Raw genomic sequence first — 22,464 nt, 5'->3', positions numbered from 1 at the left:
GATCACGAGGTCAGGAGATCGAGACCATCCTGGCTAACACGGTGAAACCCCGTCTCTACTAAAAATACAAAAAACTAGCCGGGCGAGGTGGCGGGCGCCTGTAGTCCCAGCTACTCGGGAGGCTGAGGCAGGAGAATGGCGTAAACCCGGGAGGCGGAGCTTGCAGTGAGCTGAGATCCGGCCACTGCACTCCAGCCCGGGCTACAGAGCAAGACTCCGTCTCAAAAAAAAAAAAAAAAAAAAGTAAATGAATGTGTATGTTTTCCAATGTAGCAAAAGCCTATTAGCATTAGAAAAGTAATATGTATATTCATATGAGGACTTATTCTGCAAAATAATATGTATATTCATATGAGGAGTTACTCTGCAAATGACTTGGGAAGAATTCTGAAAGACATGGGGAAATTCTTATGATACACTGCAAAGAAGAAAAAAGCTATAATTCTGACAGACAGTATGGCCTCAGTTGCTATTTTTAAAAAACTAGTAGGAAATGTACCATATGACTGGGAATAACAGTTCTTGATATGTGAATAAAGTGTCACATAAAAGTGTGACAAGTTTGTGAACAATTTATTTAGGTAAATGAGATTTTTTTAAAATGAAGCTTGTGCATGTTCTTTCATTACACAAAGAAAAGTTTAGAAAGATACATATGAAAAGGTAAGGATTCAACAAATAAACTGCAAAAATGGAAGATGGAGGGGAAGTCTTTTACATTAAAAGAGCTTAAGATACTTAAGAGACACTCAGTCAAATATAAAATGTGGACCTTATATAAGAATCATCTGGCAGGGCAAGGTGGCTCACACCTGTAATCCCAACATTTTGGGAGGCCGAGGAGGGTAGGTCACTTGAGGCCAGGAGTTCAAGACCAGCATGGCCAACATGGTGAAACACTGTTTCTACTGAAAATACAAAATATTAGCTGGATGTGGTGGTGCACACCTGTAATCCTAGCTACTCGGGAGGCTGAAGCATGAGAATTGCTTGAACCTGGGAGGCGAAGGCTGTAGTGAGCCAATTGCACCACAGCCTGGATGAGAGAGTGAGACTCTGTCTCCAAGAAGAAAAAGAAAGAAAGAAAGAAAAACAAGAAAAAAAATCATCTGTTAAAGATGGTGGAGACCAAGATGAAATTACATGATGTCTGAGATTTGCTTCAAAAAAATCCAAGGAGAGGATAAGGGTAGGGATATAGGTGAAACAAGATAAGGCATTAGTTGAAGCTAGATAGTGGTCTCATACAGGTTCATGACACCATTCTTTCTACTTTTGTACATATTTGAAATGTTCCATATTAAATTGTAGTTGGTAGTGGTTCTCCCTAGATTGTAAAATGATGGGTGGTTTTCCTTTTAATTTTTTTCTATTTTTCATGTTTCTATAACGAGCATGTACTGTTTTATAAGCAGAAAAAAATTAAGTTGCTATTTGTTTGTTGAATGACTGCCCAAACTAAGAGACAGCAGGGATACTGTCTCTCAGAGGAGGAGGGATGGTAGTGTGGAGCCATCAGAGAACAGGATGGGGACCAAATGGAGACTCTGTGCAGAGACTGGGGACAGCTGCAGGGCAGGGCCTGGGTTACAGCCTAAGAAGGGGGAAATGGTTTGTTGGGCTCAGAGCTTGAGACAACAGCTATTGGGATCAGATACCCAAAGGATGACCTGAGAAGGGATAGTGGTGGAGAGGAGAAGCATGTGCCAAGCAGGGACTTAAGAATGTAAGTCTTCTTCATTCTTTTCCCTTTCCCTCTTCTTTTTCTTTCTTTCTTTCTTTCTTTCTTTCTTTTTTTTTTTTTGAGATGGAGTCTCGCTCTGTCATCCAGGCTGGAGTGCAGTGGTGCGATCTCGGCTCACTGCAAGCTCCGCCTCCTGGGTTCAAGCGATTCCCCTGCCTCAGCCTCCCGAGTAGCTGGGACTACAGGTGCGCACCACCACTCCTGGCTAATATTTTGTATTTTTAGTAGAGACGGGGTTTCATCATGTTGGCCAGTTTGGTCTCAAACTTCTGAGCTCAGGTGATCCGCCCACCTCAGCCTCCCAAAGTGCTGGGATTATAGGCGTGAGCCACGGCGCCTGGCCAGGTCTTCTTCCTGCTGTCTAGGCAGTGTGACCCAGTGCTGACTTGAACTTGAACAAGTTTACTGAAGAATGCAACGCTAGCCCTGCTTTGAAGCTGGTGCGTCTGACCAGACCAGGCTGGAGGGCAGTGGGCAAGATGGTGGGGAGGGAGTGAGGCAGGGCATCAACAGAAGACTGGAACCAGGGTTAGACTGAATGAAAGGAACCTCTCATCTTCATCCCCTCACTCCCAAGGCCAGCAAAGAGAAAACTCCGTGCCATTCCCTTGATCCCAGGAGGCCTCACCACAGGGCTTTTGCATAGGCTTTCCCATTTGAAATGCTTTTCCTTCTGTGTAGGCAGTGTGACCCAGAGCTGGCTTGAACTTGAACGAAGTTTACTGAAGAACTCAACACTAGCCCTGCTTTGAAGCTGGTGTGCCTGACCATCTGGAATGCTCTTCCTTCTTTTCTTCAGCTGGTTAATTTGTATTTGTCTTTCGATCTCAGCACAACTTCATTTCCAGGATGTCCTCCTGCTCCCTAAATCAAATCCCTATTATACGCCCACACCACCAGATACAATTCTACCTAGCACTATGACAGCTTCAGTCTCACATTTATTTCTGTAATTATTTGGTCAATATTTGTCTCCTTCAATGCACTGTAAGCTCCTTAAGGGCAGGGGCCTCCCACATCAAAAACACTGCCTAGCTAACAGAAAGTGCTCACTGACCATTTGTTGAATGAATGAAGGAGAGAAGTTGAAGTTACTGGACTAGATCCTAGTGCTTATTTCATATTGACCACTGAATCAAAAATGTGGCCAGGGGCAATGGCTTATGCCTGTAATTCTAGCACTTTGGGAAGCTGAGGCAGGTGGATCAGTTGAGGTCAGGGAGTTTGAAACCAGCCTGGCCGACATGGCGAAACCCATCTCTACTAAAAATACAAAAATGAGCTGGGTGTGGTGGCGCACACCTGCTGTCCCAGCTACTTGGGAGGCTGAAGCAGGAGAATCACTTGAACCTGGCAGGCAGAAGTTGCAGTGAGCTAAGATTGCACCACTGCACTCCAGCTTGGGCAACAGAGCAAGACTCCGTTAAAAAAAAAAAAATTGGCCGGGCGCGGTGGCTCAAGCCTGTAATCCCAGCACTTTGGGAGGCCGAGACGGGCGGATCACAACGTCAGGAGATCGAGACCATCCTGGCTCACATGGTGAAACCCCGTCTCTACTAAAAATACAAAAAAACTAGCCGGGCGAGGTGGCGGGCGCCTGTAGTCCCAGCTACTCGGGAGGCTGAGGCAGGAGAATGGCGTAAACCCAGGAGGCGGAGCTTGCAGTGAGCTGAGATCCGGCCACTGCACTCCAGCCTGGGCGACAGAGCGAGACTCCGTCTCAAAAAAAAAAAAAAAAAATTGTTGCGTCCCCCACAAGTTAACTAAGGAAGCAAAGAGAGGAGAGAGAGAGAGGCTCCGCACCTTCTCCTCCATATTTCCAAGAGCTCCCACATGTATTCCAGGCCACTAAGCCTCTCATCTGATGAAAAGGGAGTTGAGGCAGAGGTAAGGTGCTCATCCCAGAGGACACATGAGAGGCAGTTGGTGGGGCTTCCAGGTTCAACAGTGAATTCTGCTTCAAAGTCAGTGTATGGCTTGGGGTGGAGGTAGGTAGAGGGAACATAAATGGCCTAGAACTTCTCAATGTCACCTCCTCCTAGAAGTCTTCCCTGATCTTCCCCCTATTACACTCACATTGTTCTCTGCCTCTCAGAACTTACTATGATTTGTAGCTAGATTTTTTTTTTTTTCATGATCTCAGCTCACTGCAATCTCTGCCTCCCGGGTTCAAGCAGTCCTCCTGCCTCAGCCTCCCAAATTGCTGGGATTACAGGTGCCTGCCACCACGCTCGGCTAATTTTTGTATTTTTAGTAGAGACGGGGTTTCACCATGTTGGCTGCCAGGCTAGTCTCAAACCCCCACCTTGTGGGGGTGATCCATCCACCTTGGCCTCCCAAAGTGCTGGGATTATAGGCGTGGGCCACAGTGCCCAGGCTTTTTTTTTTTTTTTAAGTGTTACTTGTTGCAAATTTTCTGTCTCCACTGCTGGCCTGGAAGCCTGTGAGTTCCGGGATCACATCTACTTGTTCACTCTTTTTTTTTTTTTTTTGAGACTGAGTCTCGCTCTGTCCCCCAGGCTGGAGTGCAGTGGTACAATCTCACTCAAGCTCACTGCAAGCTCCACCTCCCAGGTTCACGCCATTCTCCTGCCTCAGCCTCCTGAGTAGCTGGGACTACAGGCACCCGCCACCACGCCCGGCTAATTTTTTGAATTTTTGTAGAGACAGGGTTTCACCGTGTTAGCTAGAATGGTCTCGATCTCCTGACCTCGTGATCCACCCGCCTTGGCCTCCCAAAGTGCTGGGATTACAGGCATGAGCCACCACGCCCGGCCTACTTGTTTACTCTTATAGCCCAATGTTTAACACAGGGCCCTGCTCATAGTAGATGCTCGATAAATATTTGTTGAATAAATGAATGAATGAATACATTAATGGCTTAATGGATAACTTATGAGAAGGTTGGCAAGGCCAGCTGGGAGAAGGACAATGGCTGGGGTCAAAGGAAGGGCAAGGGCAGCCCAAGGGCAAAAAGCCCAAGCCTTTTGATCTGCTGCTTTTTAAGGGGCTTCTAAGAAACGCTTTGTGTTCCTAAAACGGGTGGCAGGACTATGCATGCCCAGGAGCTGGAATCTCTTCCATACACCAAGGGCTCCTGGGTCCTTGTGGCAACAAGAGTATGGTTGGTTGTAGGATGGGGAGAGGGGATTCTTGGAAGCTCAGCATCTGTAGCAACTTGGCAAATGTGGACAGCAAGTACTCAACCATTGAGGAGATAGGGTAAGGTGGCCCAAGCTCCTGCTTCTCTCCCTGGGCTCTGAGACTCCTCCAGGCTCCTGACTTCTAACTGGGAGGCCTGGCCCACAGCCTATCCCACTCTGCTCAGACCAACTGAAGGTCTTTCTGCTGAATTTTCCCTCCCCTTCAGCCCGCAGGGGGTTCCTGTCTCAGCAGGAATTCATACCAGATTGAAATAAGCAGCTGGGGCTGCTTGGATGGGAGGGGGTGTGGTGGAGAGCTGTGATCAAAGGCTCAGTGTGTGAGGGGAAGGGAAGGAAGAGAGCGGGGTGGTGGTGGGTGGTGGGTGGTGGGTGGGGGGTTGTGTGTGCTGGCTTGCCCACAAGCACAAAAAAATGAGAGAAGAGACAGAGGCTCAGAGAAAAAGATGAAATAAAAGAAAAAGAGAGATAAAGAGTAACAGAGAAAGAGGCAGAAAAAGACAACAGGCACAGAGAGATATACAGAGACAGAGGCAAAGAAAGAGATGCAGTGAGGCTGAGAACAGACAGGAAAGCAGAAATAGTGACAGACAGAGAAACATAGAGGCTGGGGATAGAAGAACACAAGGCGCTAAGAAATGGTGAAAGGAGAAACAGAAAAGAGGTCCAGGAAAAGGACAGGGAGGCAGAGATAGAGAAGGAGAAAGAGACGAAGAGTCCTATGTAGTCACTCACTCCACATTAATTGAGCACTTATGCCATGGCAGGCACAGTGGGCGGCACAGATCAATGCAAGTAGACAAATGAAAGGGACTGAAGCTGAGGTGCAGAAATCAAGACCGAAGCTAAGACAGAGAGGGAGAAGGGAGGGAGAGGCAGAGATTGCAAAGCGAGATAGAGACTGAGGGAAGGACCCAGAGGTAAGAGAAAGTGGCAAAGACAGAAACTCAAGAAAAAGGGGCAGAGACACAGAGACCCCACAGACAGAGAGGGCAGGACAAGTAGGGGCAGAGGACAGTGGGAGGAGCAGCCAAATGAGGGAGGTCTGCTCCATGCCCCACCCAGTCCTTCCTCAGTCCCACCTCCAGCTGTGCTGCCTCCACTCTCCCCAGGCTCCAATCAGCCTTGGCTCTGGAGGCTCTGGAGGAGGTGCTGACTGCAGACGGCCTCCTCCGGTCAAATGTTTTTCTGCCTGAGCCCCAGGTCAGAATGGAGCCCAGCTCAACTCAGAGGAGGGAGTTAGGCAGTACATGGGCATAGAAAGCCTCACTTTCACCCAGAGACCAGCTTAAGACCACCTTTGGTTCCACAGTGCCCTCAGGGGATAGGAAAAGGTGCCGGTCGTGGGGAGGAGGGAAGGAGCAAGCATGTGAATTGAGCTTCCTGAACAGTCAGGGCAGTCGCCTCTTCCTTCTGGGGCCTGTGTGCCAGCCCCCCACACACCAAGACCTCCCTGGGATCTCAAACTGAGGGAGAAGCCATTTGTAGCAAATGCTGAGCCCTCCCCCATCTCCTCCCATATCATCCCTGAGAAAATGCCGCAGAGAAGAGGGTGGGCTGGAGAATCAGTCACCTACCCGCTGGTGCCGGGTCTCTGGGCCTGAGAGAAACGCCAGTCCGTGTTGGGCGGGGCTTGCTGTGGAGAAAACAGAGGGAGAGGGGCTGAGTACCTGTGAGAAATTAGAATGTCACCCAAGCCCCTAGGGATGGGCCAGGAGAGAAGGAGGGGAGCGGGCACAGAGAAGAAAACGGGCTAAGAGGGGGCAGGGGTGGACTCATCTCCAAAGACAAAATACACCTCAGGTCTCAGAGGTCTGAGGTACCAGAAACCAAGAGATAAATCACATTTCATCTGATCACAGTGAGCAAGCTCAGACTCCTTTCCTAAAGAAATGGCCCCTTCCTCCCTGCCCCCAGAGTCAGAACTCCTGAGCCAAAATTCAAGGACTGAAGGCATCTTCTGTGGAACTGGGGGAAGAGGTGCAGAGAAATCCCCCTAAAGTGGCAGAGGAGGCTTTTCAATGATAATTCCACCAGCCCTAGAATGAGTTTATTCAACTCCTCAGCTGCGAACAAAGCATCCTCTGCAGCAAGATGGCTGCTGCTCCTGGTAACCCTTTTGGTGCCAGGTTGTGCAGTGACACATTCACAGGGACACCTTCTCCGGGTCCTTGGCTCGCAAGGATCTCTTCCCACAGCTAAAGACATTATTAATTTGGGAGTCATGCCAGATTGGGCATTTGCATAGCATCCAAGTCCCGGGACACTTCTCACCCCTGGAACTCTGTGCCAGACAATGGTCTGTGACTAAGGAGAAGAGAACAAGGCTGCTCTGTCTGAGACGGAGAAAAATGGAAGGGATGCAGGGGGGAGGGATCCAGTTCCCATAACCTCCAAGCAGGGCCAACTAAGTCTCCAGGGCTCCCAAGGGGCTGATTTGTAGCCATCTCTCACATAGCTGAAGGTGTGGGGCTCTGGCCAGCCACTTCATTCCTCAGTCCCTTCTGGTCTTTCCAGGGGATGTGTTATCCCATCACACAATCTCATGGAGCACTCCTAGAGCCATCTCCTCACTGGTTCTGGGGTGGGCTGGTAATTAATACTCATACTTGCTCCCAGAAGTGCAGAGTGTGAGTATCTCAGATTACTCCAGGGAGAAGGAAGCTCCAGAACTGCCAGCGGCTCACGCTAAGGCCCACAGGTAGCAGTGATATGAGCAGAACCCAGAAACCTAGCATTCCAGGTACATCGGGAGTCACCAGCACCATTCTAGGGCTGCCATGGAGAAGGGCACAAGGATAGCCAGCCCTCAGCCACTGTATTCTTAGACACAGCAGAATCTACATGGAAATGCAAGAATTGTGGTAGGAGGAAAGGGAGCTAGGGGAAACTCAACCTACGTAAGGATAACTGGCCAAATTTGCGCTGTGGGAACTGCTCAGAAATAAGGAGCCGCAGAAGACTTTCCCCACAGGTAAGGTCCTAAAAGGTAGGAACCCCACCCTTGCCCCATCCCAGCAGAAGCAAAATCCCAGCAGAGCCAACTCCCCTCTCCTGTCCTCAAGCTTTTAAAGTTCCAAGTGCCAAGAAATTAAAAACACAAATTCTGGAGTTAGATAGGGGTTAGAATCTCTCTTACTTGCTCTGTGAACTTGAGCAAGTCAGTTGACCTTTTTGAAGCTGTTATAAGAGAGGCATGTTAGTACCTAGCCAACAGCAATGGTGGGAAGAGCGAATGAGATGAGATGCTCAAAAGAGTTACATAGTAAGTTTCTCTCAATCAGTTATCAAAATCACCTGGGGGTGTTTCAAACTACAGTTCTGATTCCCTAGGGGCAGAGTTAGGCATAGATGTATTTTGAATAAAAGCTCCTAGAGTTGGGGAAACTTGTGTTTTTTACTACTGTAGTTTCCTCACACATAAGGGCACCCTGGCATCCGGCAGAGCCTACAGCTTTCCATCTGCCAGAGGAGAGAGGACTTGTTACAGTCTCAGATAGCTTGGTCACCTCCAAATCTCTGACCCTAGATCTCTGGACACATTGTGATCACGACGGCGCCAAAAGCCTGTATCTCTGGGCGTTGAGAGCCAGGGCGCCCCAGGCTTCCACTTCCTGCGAGAGGACGGGGCCGCTCTTGCCACTGGAGTCCCAGGCCTGCTGTCCTATAGAGGCTCACTCACTCGCCCAAGGCCGAGCCCTGCGCCTCGGGCCACTGGGCAGCTCTGCCTGTCTGCCCGCTGGAGGCTTCTGGGTTGAGAGGTCGCCACCCTTGAGACGGAGCCCCGGGACCATCCGGACCTCTGGCCCAAGGGTCGTAGAGTCCCGCCCGCCTGACACTTTGAGCGCGGAGTCGCTCCAGCACTCCTGGCCCCGCGCCTAGCTCAGGCCGCCCCCAGACGACCCAGCCCAGCCCGGGGCCCAGGTGGGAGAGGTGAGAGGAGGCTCCGGAGTCCTCGCCTGGTCCTGGGCGGCCGCGATCTGGGACCCTCACTAAGGCGCGCACAATCTGCTACGAGTACCCCTGAGCCAGGCGGACGGAACGGTCTCAGAGGGAGAACTGCGAGTGGGCCGGGACAGGCCTGTGAACCTGGCCGCGAGCGAGTGGCAGTGAAAGCTGGTATTCGTGTAAGCGCAAGTGCGAGGGGTGTGTGCGTGCGTCCGCGCATGTGTTGGCGGGGCGTGGCGAGCCCGTGCACCGTGCGTGGGCCGTGGGGGTGGCCTGCAGGGAGGATACGCATGAGCCCCGCGCGCACACCTAAGTCCTGCAGACAGATGCGGTTGGGTGATGCGGGAATAGGGAGGGTAACAGCGAAGTCACAGATGCTGGGGGTTGGGGAGAAATCGAAGAGGAAACCTCAAGACCGGCGAAGCGTGCGGGAGCCGGCGCCTAGGAGGCTGGCTGCATGGGTGGATCTGTGACTGCCTCCTCCCGGGACCCCAGACACCCGCGGAAATCGCCCGAAATTCACCGGAAGCTCGACGGGGGCCCCAGCCTTTTCTGAGTGTGGGGTGGGGGTCGGTCCCACCTCCCCTCCATCACAGTCGCCACCACCCCCGGTGCTCGGAGCCCCATCCCTTAATCGGCCACTCCTCTGGTTCCGCGCAAACGGTCCAATGATCCCGAGAATCGGGTGGAGCGCAGCCAGCGGCCGAGCCGCCCGGAGAGGAGTGGATGCCAGTTCAGTCCCTTATGAGGACGGGCGGCTTCTCTAGTGCCGCCCCCAGGGGTCGCCCGGGGCGGCGCCGAGCCCCTCACCTGGCTCCGCTCCCGCAGTGTATTAGAGCGGGACCGGATGGCGTCAGGCTCCAGCGCCAGAGCTGTGGGCTGCTGAACGCTGAGGGGTCTTAGAAAAGTGAAGTCACTGCCGTCCGAGGCCGGTGAAAAGCACGTCCTGTAGCAGTGGCTCTGCGAGTCTGTGGGCCGCAGCGTCACCTCCATGTACTTGAGCGTGCCGTCCGAGCTCACTTGCAGGTTGGGGCTGGACTGCTTATAGAAGTCCCGGGAGGGTGAGTCCTGGCGCCTGCAGCACTGCCCTCCACCCCTGTCCCTGTCTGCGTTCCCCTGAAGGCACTTAGCTGACAGAAAGGTGAAGGTGACTAGGGATAAGAGACTGACGGTCGCTAGAGCCACAATGAGGTAAAGTGTAAGGTCTGAACGCTCAGGAGGGTGTTTGAGAAAGTCACTGGATTTGGGCATTTCCTCAGGGTCCTCATCCTCCAGAACCAGCAGCACTGTGGCTGTGGAGGAGAGTGAAGGGTCACCATTGTCCCTCACCAGGACCACCACCTGCTGGGTGTCAGAGTCATCCTCCAGTAAGGCCCGGGCTGTGCGCACCTCACCAGTGTGTGTAGACACAAGGAAGAGTCCTGGGGCTGTGGACTGTGGCAACAGTGAGTAGGAGAGCCACGCATTGTGGCCTGCATCAGCATCCACAGCTGTCACCTTGGTGACCAAGGAGCCAGGAGGAGCAGAGCGAGGGAGACGCTGGGGGGCTGAGTGTTCCCAGCCTGGCCGTGGGTGCAGCACAGCTGGGGCATTATCATTCTCATCCAGGACGAACACATGCAGAGATGTGTTGGCATGCAATGGGGGAGAGCCGGAGTCTCGAACCCCCACCACAATCTGCAGCATCTGTAGCAATTCATAGTCAAAGGTACGCTGGGCAAACACCCGTCCATCCTCTGGGTTGACATACACGAAAGAGGAGGCTGGGGCTCCCTGAATCTGATTTCCTACAATGGAGTAGGTGAGGCGGGCATTATCCCCAGTGTCTGGATCTGAGGCAGCCACAGTGCAGAGAAGGGAGCCTGGAGGCCGGTTTTCTAGGATGTAAGCAGTGTAAAGCTGCTGGTTGAAGTGGGGTGCATTGTCATTAACATCTGAAATGTTGAGCCTGATGGTGAGATGTTTGTGCAGGGGAGGTGAACCAGCATCGCTGGCCAGCAGCTCGATGGTATAGTGGGATGTGGCCTCCCGGTCCAAAGGCTGGCTGGTTAGCAGCGAGTAGTGGTTCTCAGAAGGCTTAATCTGAAATGGCAGGTCCGGAGAGATATCAAGGCTCACTTCACCATTTCTACCTGAGTCTCGGTCTCGCACATTAAACAACCCCACTACTGTGCCTACTGGTGTGCTCTCTAGGACAGGGTTGGCCAAAGAGGCCAACAGCACTTCTGGAGCATTGTCATTGACATCCCCCACATCCACTTGAATCACACAGTGGCCCTCCATGGCAGGCTGTCCCTGGTCACGGGCTCTTGCATGAATTTCATAGAAACCTGACTCCTCAAAGTCTATGGGACCCAATACATGGATTGCCCCACTGCTAGGGTCTAGGCCAAAGAGGTTCCTCACTGCCTCAGATGTGTGGTCTCCAAAAGAATAGTCTAGTTGGCCGTTGGTGCCCTCGTCTGGATCAGTGGCATTGAGGCGGAGCAGCAGAGTACCAATGGGTGCATTCTCTGGGATTCCCACACGTAGAACTGAGGATTGGAAGGTTGGAGCGTTATCATTGATGTCCAGCACGATGACAGAGATAAGGGTGGTCCCTGAGCGGGCTGGGGTCCCCCCATCCACAGCAGTAAGCACCAGCTGATGTCTTGTCTGGGCTTCACGATCCAGCTGCTGCTCTAGCACCAGCTCTGGGAATGGTTTCCCATCTTTTAGGGTCTTCACATTCAGAGAGAAGTGGCTGTTGGGGCTTAGAGTGTAAAAGCTCACGGTATTGGTGCCCACATCCGGATCCTGGGCACTGTCCAATGGGAATCGTGCCCCAGGTGCTGCTGATTCTGAGATGCGCATCTCTCGCTCATGGGTAGCAAAGCTAGGAGAGTTGTCATTGAGATCCAGGATCTCTACCTCTACACGGATTAGCTCCAGGGGGTGTTCAGTCACCACCTGCACTGGCAGCAGGCAGCTGGTGCTGGCTCCACATAGGCTTTCTCGGTCAATCTTCTGATTCACTGCCAGGGCACCACTCATCAAGCTCAGGGAAAAATAGCGCCCGTTCTCCTCAGAGCCCAACTGCAGCCGCCGGCTCAACAGATCTGTCATCTTTAAGCCCAGATCCTGAGCAACATTCCCCACCAGCGTCCCCGGCTCAGACTCCTCCACCACTGAGTAACGAAGCTGCCCAGACACCCAGCCCCAGCAGCACAAGGACAACATGCACAGCACTTGCCATTTCCCAGCGAGCTGTGGGGGTGTCTTGTGCCCCATGACCCAGAAGTCCCTTCGTGGAGAGTAAGTCTGTGCTGTCCTGTCTCCAAGGTAGACCCAGGGCTTGGAATGCAGCAGCTGAAGTCTCTTATGTCTCCTTCTAGCCTCTTAATAACTGCTCAGAGCTTTGCCTGCCTGCAGCAGTTCTTCTTAGTCACCGGGTGGCGGGGGTGGGCGGTGGGGAGGGGAGCTGAATTTGAGTGGAGCTGGGGAGCTGGAGGAGGAGAGGCGGGCTGGAAGAGCAGATCTCCCACCTCAACTCTGAGTCTGATTGGCCAAAAAGTCTATGTGTTCTCAACCAATTATGAAGTCTCCTCAAGCCTGGAAACCTTGGGAACACACGCTGCAAATCTGTGTCACAGAAGCTTCCTACCTCCCCACTCATTTCGTGCTGCAGGTTGATTCAGCCCCCTTGGCAGCAAAGTTTGACAGCTCAGATGGTGCTCAACAGGGAAGACAAAGTGATACAAAACTCCTCAGCGTTCTGTCCCAGCAACTTCCTGCATGACTTCAGAAGCTTCCACCACTTTGCTTGAACCAGCAAAATCTTGTCCTTCTGGGAGAGGCAAAGCCCATGTATTCTCCCTCCCTCCCCCATCCTGCTGAATGCTGCTAAGGTGAGAGAAAAGATTAGTAAGAACCTTGTAAAGTCTTGCCCTGACTCTCCAGCAATGCTTTGAGGAAATCTCAATGTCAGCTGACATGGGACTTAGCTTTTCTGACACCCCAGACCCCAAATGTGGAATGAGTGTTACAGTTTTTGGGTAGGGGAACATTTCTGGGGCTGAATCAGGTCACCCAGGACAGTGGTCAGAGGCCAAGCATGGATGGCCTCTAGGTTTCATGGTTTCACCAAATTCAGGAGAACTCAACTTAAAGATACACAGGGTAGCTGTTTCTATGAATCAGCCAACTGTAAACCAGTTTTCTGTCATAAGTGATTTCACTTACTGCTTTTTTCCAAAGGTGATGACCAGCCCGCCCCAACCTTCCAATTTACTGCATCTAGTTCAAATCCCCAGTAGGGACTTTATCCGAGTCCTAAGATCCAGACCAAAAGATCTGTGCTACCAACCACTCTGATGTGTGCCTCTCTATTCCTTTAGTTCTCTCCTCTTTCTGCTGTATGCTATGTTTCACAGTGTACTAGATACTGTGAGACAAAGATTTTATTTCCCCTCAATCCCTTGGGAAATGGTAACCTAGAGTTAAGGTACTTCAGAATCTGATCCCCTCTTTCAGGAAGAGTAGAGAAAACAGCCACCTTTGTCCAAGTGACTGCCTGGTGCACTGTACCCTGTGCACTGTAGCCTTCTGTGCTCCCACATTCCATCAGCATGCTTCCACAACAGCCTGGCTCTTGATCACCAATTACTTTCATTTCTGACTCAGATATAGGCATGACCCACCCCCAGTGCTAAATTGTGACAACTCTAGTTAATTCATAAAACAGTTACAAAGCACAGCGTCTACCACATAGTTACCTCTCACAAAAATGGTGACATCACTATGGGCTCTTACTGAGAGGCCAGCACTCTTTAGGACATGGCCTAGCCACATGCCTGGATCAGAATAACTCTCAAGCATTGGTTGAGCCTGCAAAGGTCTCACCTCTAGCCCATAGAGAAGATCAGAGGGTGGGCAGCTTGGGCGAACAGGTTCCCCTGCCATAGGTGCACTGGGTGACTTCACCATCATGAAGCTATCACTCCGAGTGGGTGCAGAAGCCAAGGGTGTACAGCCGTGAGAGTGGCCTCCCACATCAACAAACTTGATAGGGTCATCTGACCCTAGCTGGATTCGGAGGATCCCATTGGAAGGGGGAAGCCCCTCCCTCCTTCGAGATCTGGTGAGACAAGCACAGGTGCCCGCAGGAAAGCAGGTCACTCCGCAGGCTGCCCCACGAAGGCACTTAGAGAGTAGTGCCACGAATGAGCCAAAGGAGACAAAGCAAATCGCCACTAGGGACACAGCCAAGTAGAGAGTTAGACGAGATTCTCCTTCCCTTGGAGCTGAAGATTCTCGAAGATCTGGGACAACTGGATGTGTGTCTTCCTCTAAGGACACTAAGAGAGTAACAGAGGTAGAGAGTGGTGGACTACCACTATCCTTTACCACAATGACCAGCTTCTGTGGTGGGAGGTCAGCTGGGATGGGAACAGCCGTCCGCACCTCCCCAGCATATCGAGAGACTGCAAACAGGCTGGGGTCTGGGGCCTCCAGGAGCTGATAGGAAACCCAAGCATTGTAACCTGAATCCAGGTCCACAGCAGTCACCTTTGTGATTAGGTGGCCAGCACCAACTGATGGAGGCAGTGCTTGGGGACATAAGGAACCAGGCCGGGCCCGAGGACGGAGCACAGCTGGGGCATTGTCATTGAGGTCCAGCACAAATAGACGAACTGTCACAGTGCTGCTAAGGGGTGGATTGCCCCGATCCCGGGCCTGCACCTCAAACTGCAGTGTCTGGGTTTGCTCATAGTCAAAGGATCGAGTAGCATGAACAGCTCCTGTCTGGGGGTTCAGAGAGATGAAGGAGGAAGCTGACACATCTCGATTCCTGGGCTCCAGGAGCGAGTAGGAGATAAGCGCATTCAAGCCAGAGTCTGGGTCAGAGGCTGCAAGGGAGCAAAGCAGGTCCCCTGGGCGATTGTTCTCAGGAACAAACACCTCATGTGACCTCTGAAAGAAAGAGGGTGGATTATCATTCACATCTGAAATATTGAGAAAAATAGTTCTGTGGGTACTGAGAGGAGGGTTCCCAGCATCAGAAGCAGTGACCATGATGTCATAGCTAGATTTGGCCTCTCTATCTAAGGGTCCAGCAGTCACCAGGGAGAACTGGTTCCTGAAGGCAGACTTGAGGGCAAATGGCAAGTGGTCAGGAATGCGGAGGCTCACATCTCCATTTGACCCTGAGTCTGGATCCTGCACACTGATAAGTGCCACCACAGTGCCAGGTTCTGCACTCTCAGGGAGGGTTCCAAGCTCTGAGGTCACTGTGATGTAAGGGGCATTGTCATTTACATCCAGCAGATCCACTCGAAGGCTGCAATGTTGCTCCATGGCTGGAGAACCCCCATCGCGAGCCCGCACATCAAATTCATAGTAATTCTCACTCTCAAAGTCTAGGGGCCCCAAAAGAGTAAGCTTTCCAGTAGTGGGGTGCAGGCTAAAGAGGTTTCTTACACGATCAGGGGTATGACCACTGAAATAAAAGGTGACGTTACCACTGGGACCCAGGTCCGGGTCGGAGGCATTGAGCTGGATGAGCACCATGCCCGCTGGTGCGCTCTCCAACACACTAATCCTGTAGCTGGATTGCTGGAAGGCTGGGGCGTTGTCGTTTACGTCCAACACGGATACCCGGAGCTCTGCGGTGCCAGATCTCGGCGGGTTCCCTCCATCTACAGCAGTCAGCACCAGGCGGTAGTCCGATTGCTTCTCTCGATCCAAAGGCTTCTCCAGGAGCAGCTCTGGGACCAGGCTGCCGTCGCTGCGCTTCTTCACATCCAGCGCAAAGTGTTCATTGGAGCTCAGCCTATAGCTGCTAATCGAATTGCTCCCCACATCTGCATCCTGAGCCTTTTCCAACGGGAAACGCTGTCCTGGAGGAGCTGCCTCCCCAATTTCCAAGTCCAGCTGCTGCCGCGGAAAACGGGGGGCGTGATCATTCACATCTACGATCTCTACCTCTGCTCGGTACATTTCCAAAGGACCTTCGGTGACAAACTCCAGGGGCACGATGCAGCTGGCACTGAGCCCACACAGTGCCTCTCGGTCGATTGGGTTTTTGATGAGCAGGGCTCCGCTGTCCAAATCCACACGGAAGTGTCTTTGGTTCACCTCTCCAGCGACCTGCAGCCTGCGAGCTGACAGACTGTCCGTATCCAGCAGGAAATCTTGGGCGACATTCCCTACAAAAGTCCCTTCCTGTGACTCCTCTGGGACCGGGTAGCGGATCTGCCCACAAACGTAACCCAGGTGGTAAAAGAGGAACAAAAGGGTAGCCCACCGCCAGATTTCTGTCCAGCTTCTCACCTTGCGGAGCATTGCTGCCGCCCGCTAATTCTCTACTTGCTCTTGAGACGCGGATGAAGCCGACCCGCCCCAAACAGCCACAGCAGCTGGAGACACCTATCTCGCTTTCCCCGCGCCAGCTCTGGCGCGGCTCGGCCGGCGCCGCAAGGGTTACGCGCCGTTTTTGCTGGTGGCGGGGTAGATTTGTCTGCCTTTCACCACCCGATTGGCAGACAGCGACTCCCGGGCTCAGCCAATAGGCTGAACAGAGAACGTCCCAACAGCAGCAGGGTTAATGCGTCGCAGCATTGAAGGGGAAAAAGCCCACCCTATCCTCCTCGCTCCCCCACCCCCCAAAAAACCCAGCCTATCTTTTCGCCTTCCTCCCGCTCAACGGCATGTTTTTCCACGGGTTGTTACCTCTGTGGGGAGGCAGACAACATATATGGTTTTTCTTTTTTTCCTAACACATCAACTGACCCCGCCCCTTTTCGGCGGGGAAAACAGCCACAGCCTGAGCCCTAGCAACCTGCGGCCCAGTGAGAGGGAGAGTAGCCATTGGAGAGTGGTCACTTTGTTCAAGCCAGTGTTGTCATCAACCAGTATTCTAAATGAGTAGCTTCCGTCTCAGTCTGATTGTATTAGAGCAACTGCTAATTAGAACCACTGCCATATACTCAAAACTCTGCCCTTCTGCAGAATATTCAGAAACAGATCCATCTCTTTGCAGAAAAGGCTTACACATTAATGTAGCCAATTAAATTTATGCAGTACACGTTTTCATTGTAACAGGAGGCACAGCTGAAACCAAACCTCTCTTATTCAGACATTTGCTAGTGATACACTAGATACACTAAATTACCATTCATTGATTTCAAGGACAGTATGGAAGCTGGGTGGAGGAAGCCAGGAGAGGGAGATGTTTCAAAACAGTAAAGAATCAATGTGTCTGGGAGGTGCTAAGGACCAGATCTCTTTACCTGGCAGAATGTTAATGTTCACAGATTTAATAGCTTCCTTGAATGATTGACATCAGCTACCAACAGCATTTTGCCTACAAATTCCCTTTATTTGACACCAAGGTATTCTGGATATGTTGTTAATTACCAACAAAGACCATTTCAAAAGAGCAAGCTTTCCACTTAGCCCCAGACCTCTTGGAACTGGAGACTTGATCTCACCCCACCCCCACCCTCATCCAGACCTCCCAGCAACCTAGCTACTCCCTTGCACAAGCACAGAAACAGCACACTTCACACTGTAGGTACGTGCAACCTGCAATCTGAGTGGGAAACACACCAGAGCACAGAGAAAGAGAAAAATCCATCCGATCTGGATATGAAATTTCTTAATTCAATGAAGTCCTTACCTAGGTTACACTGGCTGCCAAAAAAAGCAGCAACAACTGGAGTTCTTATCCTTCCCCAATATTTTTCCAAGCCTCAATCTTCAGGAATATCCTTTTGACTATGATGGGAACCAATATTCTGGTGTCAAAGAGAGGAATCTGGCTTTCTGTGTTCTTTTACACACACACACACACACACACACCCCTTTATACCTTCTCCCATGGGAATGATGGAGGTGTAAACCAGCCTGATCTATTAGGTGTATATGTCAGAATTCACTGTCTCTGTGAATGGCACTGTCATCCACCCAGCTGCCTTAGTCAGAATCTAGGGGGATCAACCTTGACTCATCCCTGTCCCTCACTTCCTATATCATGTCAATCAACAAGTCCTGATGATTTTACTGTAGTCATCTCCCTCCATCTGTACTGCCACTGTGCTGGTTCAAGCATTTATCAATCTCTTCAAATATTGCAATAGCTTTCAAACTGATCTCTTTGCCTCCAGTCCCAATGTCCCCAGTCCCTTCACTTATGACTGACAGAATAATCTTTCTAAAACAAACAAACAAACAAACAAAAAACTCATGATATCATAGGTATATCAGTTCAAAATTCTTCAATGACTCTCATCTATATGGAATAAAATAAAAACTCCTTGGCATGGCCTAAGGTAACTCAGGATCTAACTCCTGCCTACTTGCTTCACCTCATCTCCTACAAAGGCTGTCTGTTTTACACACACTTTTTTTTTCTTTTGAGACGGAGTCTCTCTCTGTCGCCCAGGCTGGAGTGCAGTAGCCTGATACCACCTCACTGCAACCTCCGCCTCCCGGGTTCAAGCAATTCTCCTGCCTCAGCCTCCCAAGTAGCTGGAATTACAGACACCGGCAACCACACCTGGCTAATTTTTTGTATTTTTAATAGAGATGGGGTTTCACCATGTTGGCCAGGCTGGTTTCGAACTCCTGACCTCAAGTGATCTGCTCACCTTGGCCTCCCAAAGTGCTAGGATTATAGGCATGAGCCACCGTACCCGGCCACACACACAGTTTAAAGTTCAGTGATAATGAAATACCATAATCACTCTGCATGGAATTTCTTGCAATGGCCCCTCCCTGCCCTGTCCCTTCCCCTCTACTATCTGACAAACTACTACTCAACCTTTAGTTCATAGCTCAAGCATCACCACCTCTATCATTTCTTCCTGGTTTCCCCAGGCTGATTTAGGTATTTCTTCCCATTTTGTCCCACTGCATCTTATATTATGCAGATCTCCATTTTTTTTTCTTTTTTCTTGTCTGTCTCATATTGTACTCTGGGAACCAGAATGATATCTTTTTTTTTTTTTTTTTTTTTTTTGAGACGGAGTCTTGCTCTGTCACCCAGGCTGGAGTGCAGTGGCCGGATCTCAGCTCACTGCAAGCTCCGCCTCCCGGGTCTACGCCATTCTCCTGCCTCAGCCTCCCGAGTAGCTGGGACTACAGGCGCCCGCCACCTCGCCTGGCTAGTTTTTTGTATTTTTTTGGTAGAGACGGGGTTTCACCGTGTTAGCCAGACTGGTCTCGATCTCCTGACCTCGTGATCCGCCCGTCTCGGCCTCCCAAAGTGCTGGGATTACAGGCTTGAGCCACCGCGCCTGGCCCAGAATGATATCTTTTAATTGTTTACAGTATCTGGCACATAGGGATGCTAATAAATGGTGAATATCAGTATTATCATTTTTAGTTCAAAAAATAGTTATTGCTCTGTACAGGGACTTTATATGCATTACTTTTCACTCTCACAAGTTTGCAAAGTAGATATTCTCTTTATTTTATAGATGAGGAAACTGGAGTTTAAAGAGATTAAAAGACTTATCTAAAGCTAAACAACTAATATGTACAGTACTATACTTATATTGGCAATTTCACACCAAAACAAGTACCCAATCTGTTTTACTAGAACTAGAGCATCATAAAGCCTTAATCTTACATATCTTTGACTTGACCTTTTTATGCCAGCCATATGATTCTCCCATCTCTAGATTTTTTTTTTTTTTTTTTTTTGTGATGGAATGAGTTTTGCTCTTGTTGCCCAGGCTGGAATGCAACAGCATGACCTTGGCTCACTGCAACCTCTGCCTCCCGAGTTAAAACGATTCTCCTGCTTCAGCCTCCCAAGTAGCTGGGATTACAGGCACCTGCTACCACACCTGGCTGATTTTTTTTTTTTTTTTTTGAGATGGAGTTTCGTTCTTTCACCCAGGCTGGAGTGCAGTGGCGTGATCTCGGCCCACTGCAACCTCCACCATCAAGCGATTCTCCTGCCTCAGCCACCACACCCAGTGAATTTTTGTATTTTTAGTAGAGATGGAGTTTCACCATGTTGGCCAGGCTGGTCTCGAACTCCTGACCTCGTGATCTGCCCGCCTCCGCCTCCCAAAGTGCTGGGATTTCAGGTGTGAGCCACGAGGCCCGGCCTGATTTTTGTATTATTAGTAGAGATGGGGTTTCACCATGTTGGCCAGGCTGGTCTTGAACTCCTGGCCTCAGGTGATCCACTGACCTCGGCCTCCCTGAGTACTGGGAGCCATTACAGGCGTAAGCCACTGAGCCCAGCCTCATCTCTAGATTTTTATTGAGATATAATTCACATACCATACAAATCACATATTTAAAGTGTACAATCCGATGGTTTTCAGTGTATTTACATATACTAAACTGATGCAGTCATCACCACAATCTAATTATACAACAACTTTGTCACATCCCTCCAAATACAACCCAATATCTATTGAACAGCTGTAGATGTTTAAAGAATAGTTGCCCAGGTGCTAGTGGATTAGGAAGGTTTTTCCCTTAGATGACGGAAATACCATTTTATGTCTTCCTACAGTGATCTTTTAGAGCTATTCTATGTAATACTTTAAGGCTTGGAGACCTTACTATATTTTTTTAAAAATTGGGCCTAGCCCAATAAAGCTGGATCCTGGTTCTGAGAATACCAGAATAACACTTTGCTTCACATATATGCTAAATGATGGATTGGCAGGTTCTAGAGTACTGTTTTTCTTTTTTCTTTCTTTCTTTCTTTTTTTTTTTTTTTTGTTTTTTTTTTTGTTTTTTCTGATGGAGTCTCACTCTGTCGCCCAGGCTGGAGTACAGTTGTGTGATCAGGGCTCACTGAAACTTCCGCGTCCTGGGTTCACTGATTCTCCCTCACTGATGCTCCCTCCTCAGCCTCCAGAGTAGCTGGGACTACAGGTGTGTGCCACCACACCCAGCTAATTTTTGCATTTTTAGTAGAGATGGGGTTTCACCATATTGGCCAGGCTGGTCTCAAACTCCTGATCTCATGATCCACCCACCTCAGCCTCCCAAAGTAGTGGTTTTCAAATTTGTCTGCACATTAGGATCAAGTGGGGACCTTCAAAAAATGATGTCTATGTCCCACCCCCAGAGATTGTGCTTTAATTGGTTGGGGTGTGGCCTGGGTTTCAGAATTTTTAAAAGGTCTCTAGGTGATTTTAATGTGCAACAAATTTGAGGACATTGTTCTAGGGAAAATGCCAGTTGTTTTCCAGGCTGACCAGAAGAGTGGCAGCTATTTCTTGCTGGTTTTCATGCTTTCTTAGCCTTTTCATATGTGCTTCTATTTTGTCATTTTTGGTTGTTCTCATATGTGTATTTCCAAGGTGTGTTTAAGATTTTAGGTGGGTGAAGAACTAATGAAAATAATAATAGTAATAGCTGATAATTTTTTTTTGAGACAGGGTCTCACTCTGTTGCCATGGTTGAAGTGTAGTGGTGCAATCACAGCTAACTGTAGCTTCTATCTCACAGGCTCAAGCAATTCTTCCACTTAAGCCTCCCAAGTAGCTGGTACCAAAGGTGCATGCCAACATGCCCAGCTAATGAAAACAATTTTTTTTTTTTTTTTTTTTTTTTTGTAGAAACAGGATCTCACCATATTGCTCAGGCTGGTCTTGAACTGCTGGCCTCAAGCAACCCTCCCACCTCAGTCTCCCAAAACGCTAGAAGCTGGCTAATAATTTTTTAACAGTTATGATATGCCAGGCACTATGCTAAACACTTTGCATACATTATATCATGCATGAATCTTATAAAACACTTATTATTCCCTTTTGCATATGATGAAGAGGCTTAGAAAGGAGATTGAGTAACTTGGCCACAGACTCATAGTTGGTAAGTGGTAGAACCTCATTTGTCTAACTGCCAAATCCAAGAGTTGATAGCAATGATGCACTGAGTAACAAAATAGCAGTGGTTCTCCTACAGTTGCGAGTATGTATAGTGTTCTCTCCAGGGCAAAGGCCTTGCAGTCACCTTGCATGGATACCCATGCCTTGGATAGTATCCTTGCATACCACCCTGAATTAATGAATGCTTTACCTTTCTAAGGATATGAATTTATCTACCTTTCACATTGTGCATATACTTAAAAAAAATAAGGCTGGAAGGACAGGGACTAACACTGGAGGCACCAAAAAGACTCTCCTTTTGTAGTTTCTGGGATTTTTGTTGTTGTTGTTATTGTTAAAGAGACAGGGTTTCCCTATATTGCCTAGGCTGGAGTGCAGTGACTATTCACAGATGTCATCCCACTACTGGATAGCACATCAGTTTTGACCTGCATTTTCAACCTGGGCCAGTTCACCCCTCCTTAGGCAACTTGATGGTCCTGCCTTCCCACGAGGTCACTGTATTCATGCTGAACTTAGTGCAGACAGTGTATTGATCAATTGATCAGCATAGTGTACCACAGCCCAGAACTCCTGGGCTCAAGCATTCCTCCCCCCTCAGACACTGAGTAGCAAGAACTACAGGTGCACATCACTGAGTCTGGCTACTTTATGTTTTCTTGGGTTGTCTAGATTTATTTTTGAAATAAATTATTACTTTTATAATTAAAAGTGGGTATCTTTGAGTTTGGAGATTGTAGTTTTAATTTTTTTTTTTTTTTTTTTTTTT

At 49.7% G+C, this 22,464-nt stretch overlaps 1 protein-coding gene across 11 annotated transcripts in view; it reads right to left on the bottom strand.

Annotated features, from left to right (window-relative positions):
- Positions 1–22,464, bottom strand: part of LOC112626416 (protocadherin gamma-C4) — a 108,097-nt gene that overhangs the window by 12,071 nt on the left and 73,562 nt on the right. For 8 of the 11 annotated variants that reach the window (XM_025388478.1, XM_025388479.1, XM_025388476.1 and 5 more), the window contains one exon: positions 6,483–6,541. In XM_025388478.1, coding sequence (XP_025244263.1) covers positions 6,483–6,541 — 59 coding nt within the window. Of the gene's footprint in view, positions 1–6,482; positions 6,542–9,663; positions 12,344–13,734; positions 16,348–22,464 lie in introns of those variants that run through there. The other 3 variants (XM_025388473.1, XM_025388483.1, XM_025388472.1) reach the window with 3 other exon arrangements.

Source organism: Theropithecus gelada, chromosome 6, assembly GCF_003255815.1.
Source record: "Theropithecus gelada isolate Dixy chromosome 6, Tgel_1.0, whole genome shotgun sequence".
In the NCBI taxonomy this organism is placed as follows: domain Eukaryota; kingdom Metazoa; phylum Chordata; class Mammalia; order Primates; family Cercopithecidae; genus Theropithecus; species Theropithecus gelada.
Note: the sequence above shows the minus strand (reverse complement) of the source record. Positions and strands in the feature narration are given on the sequence as shown.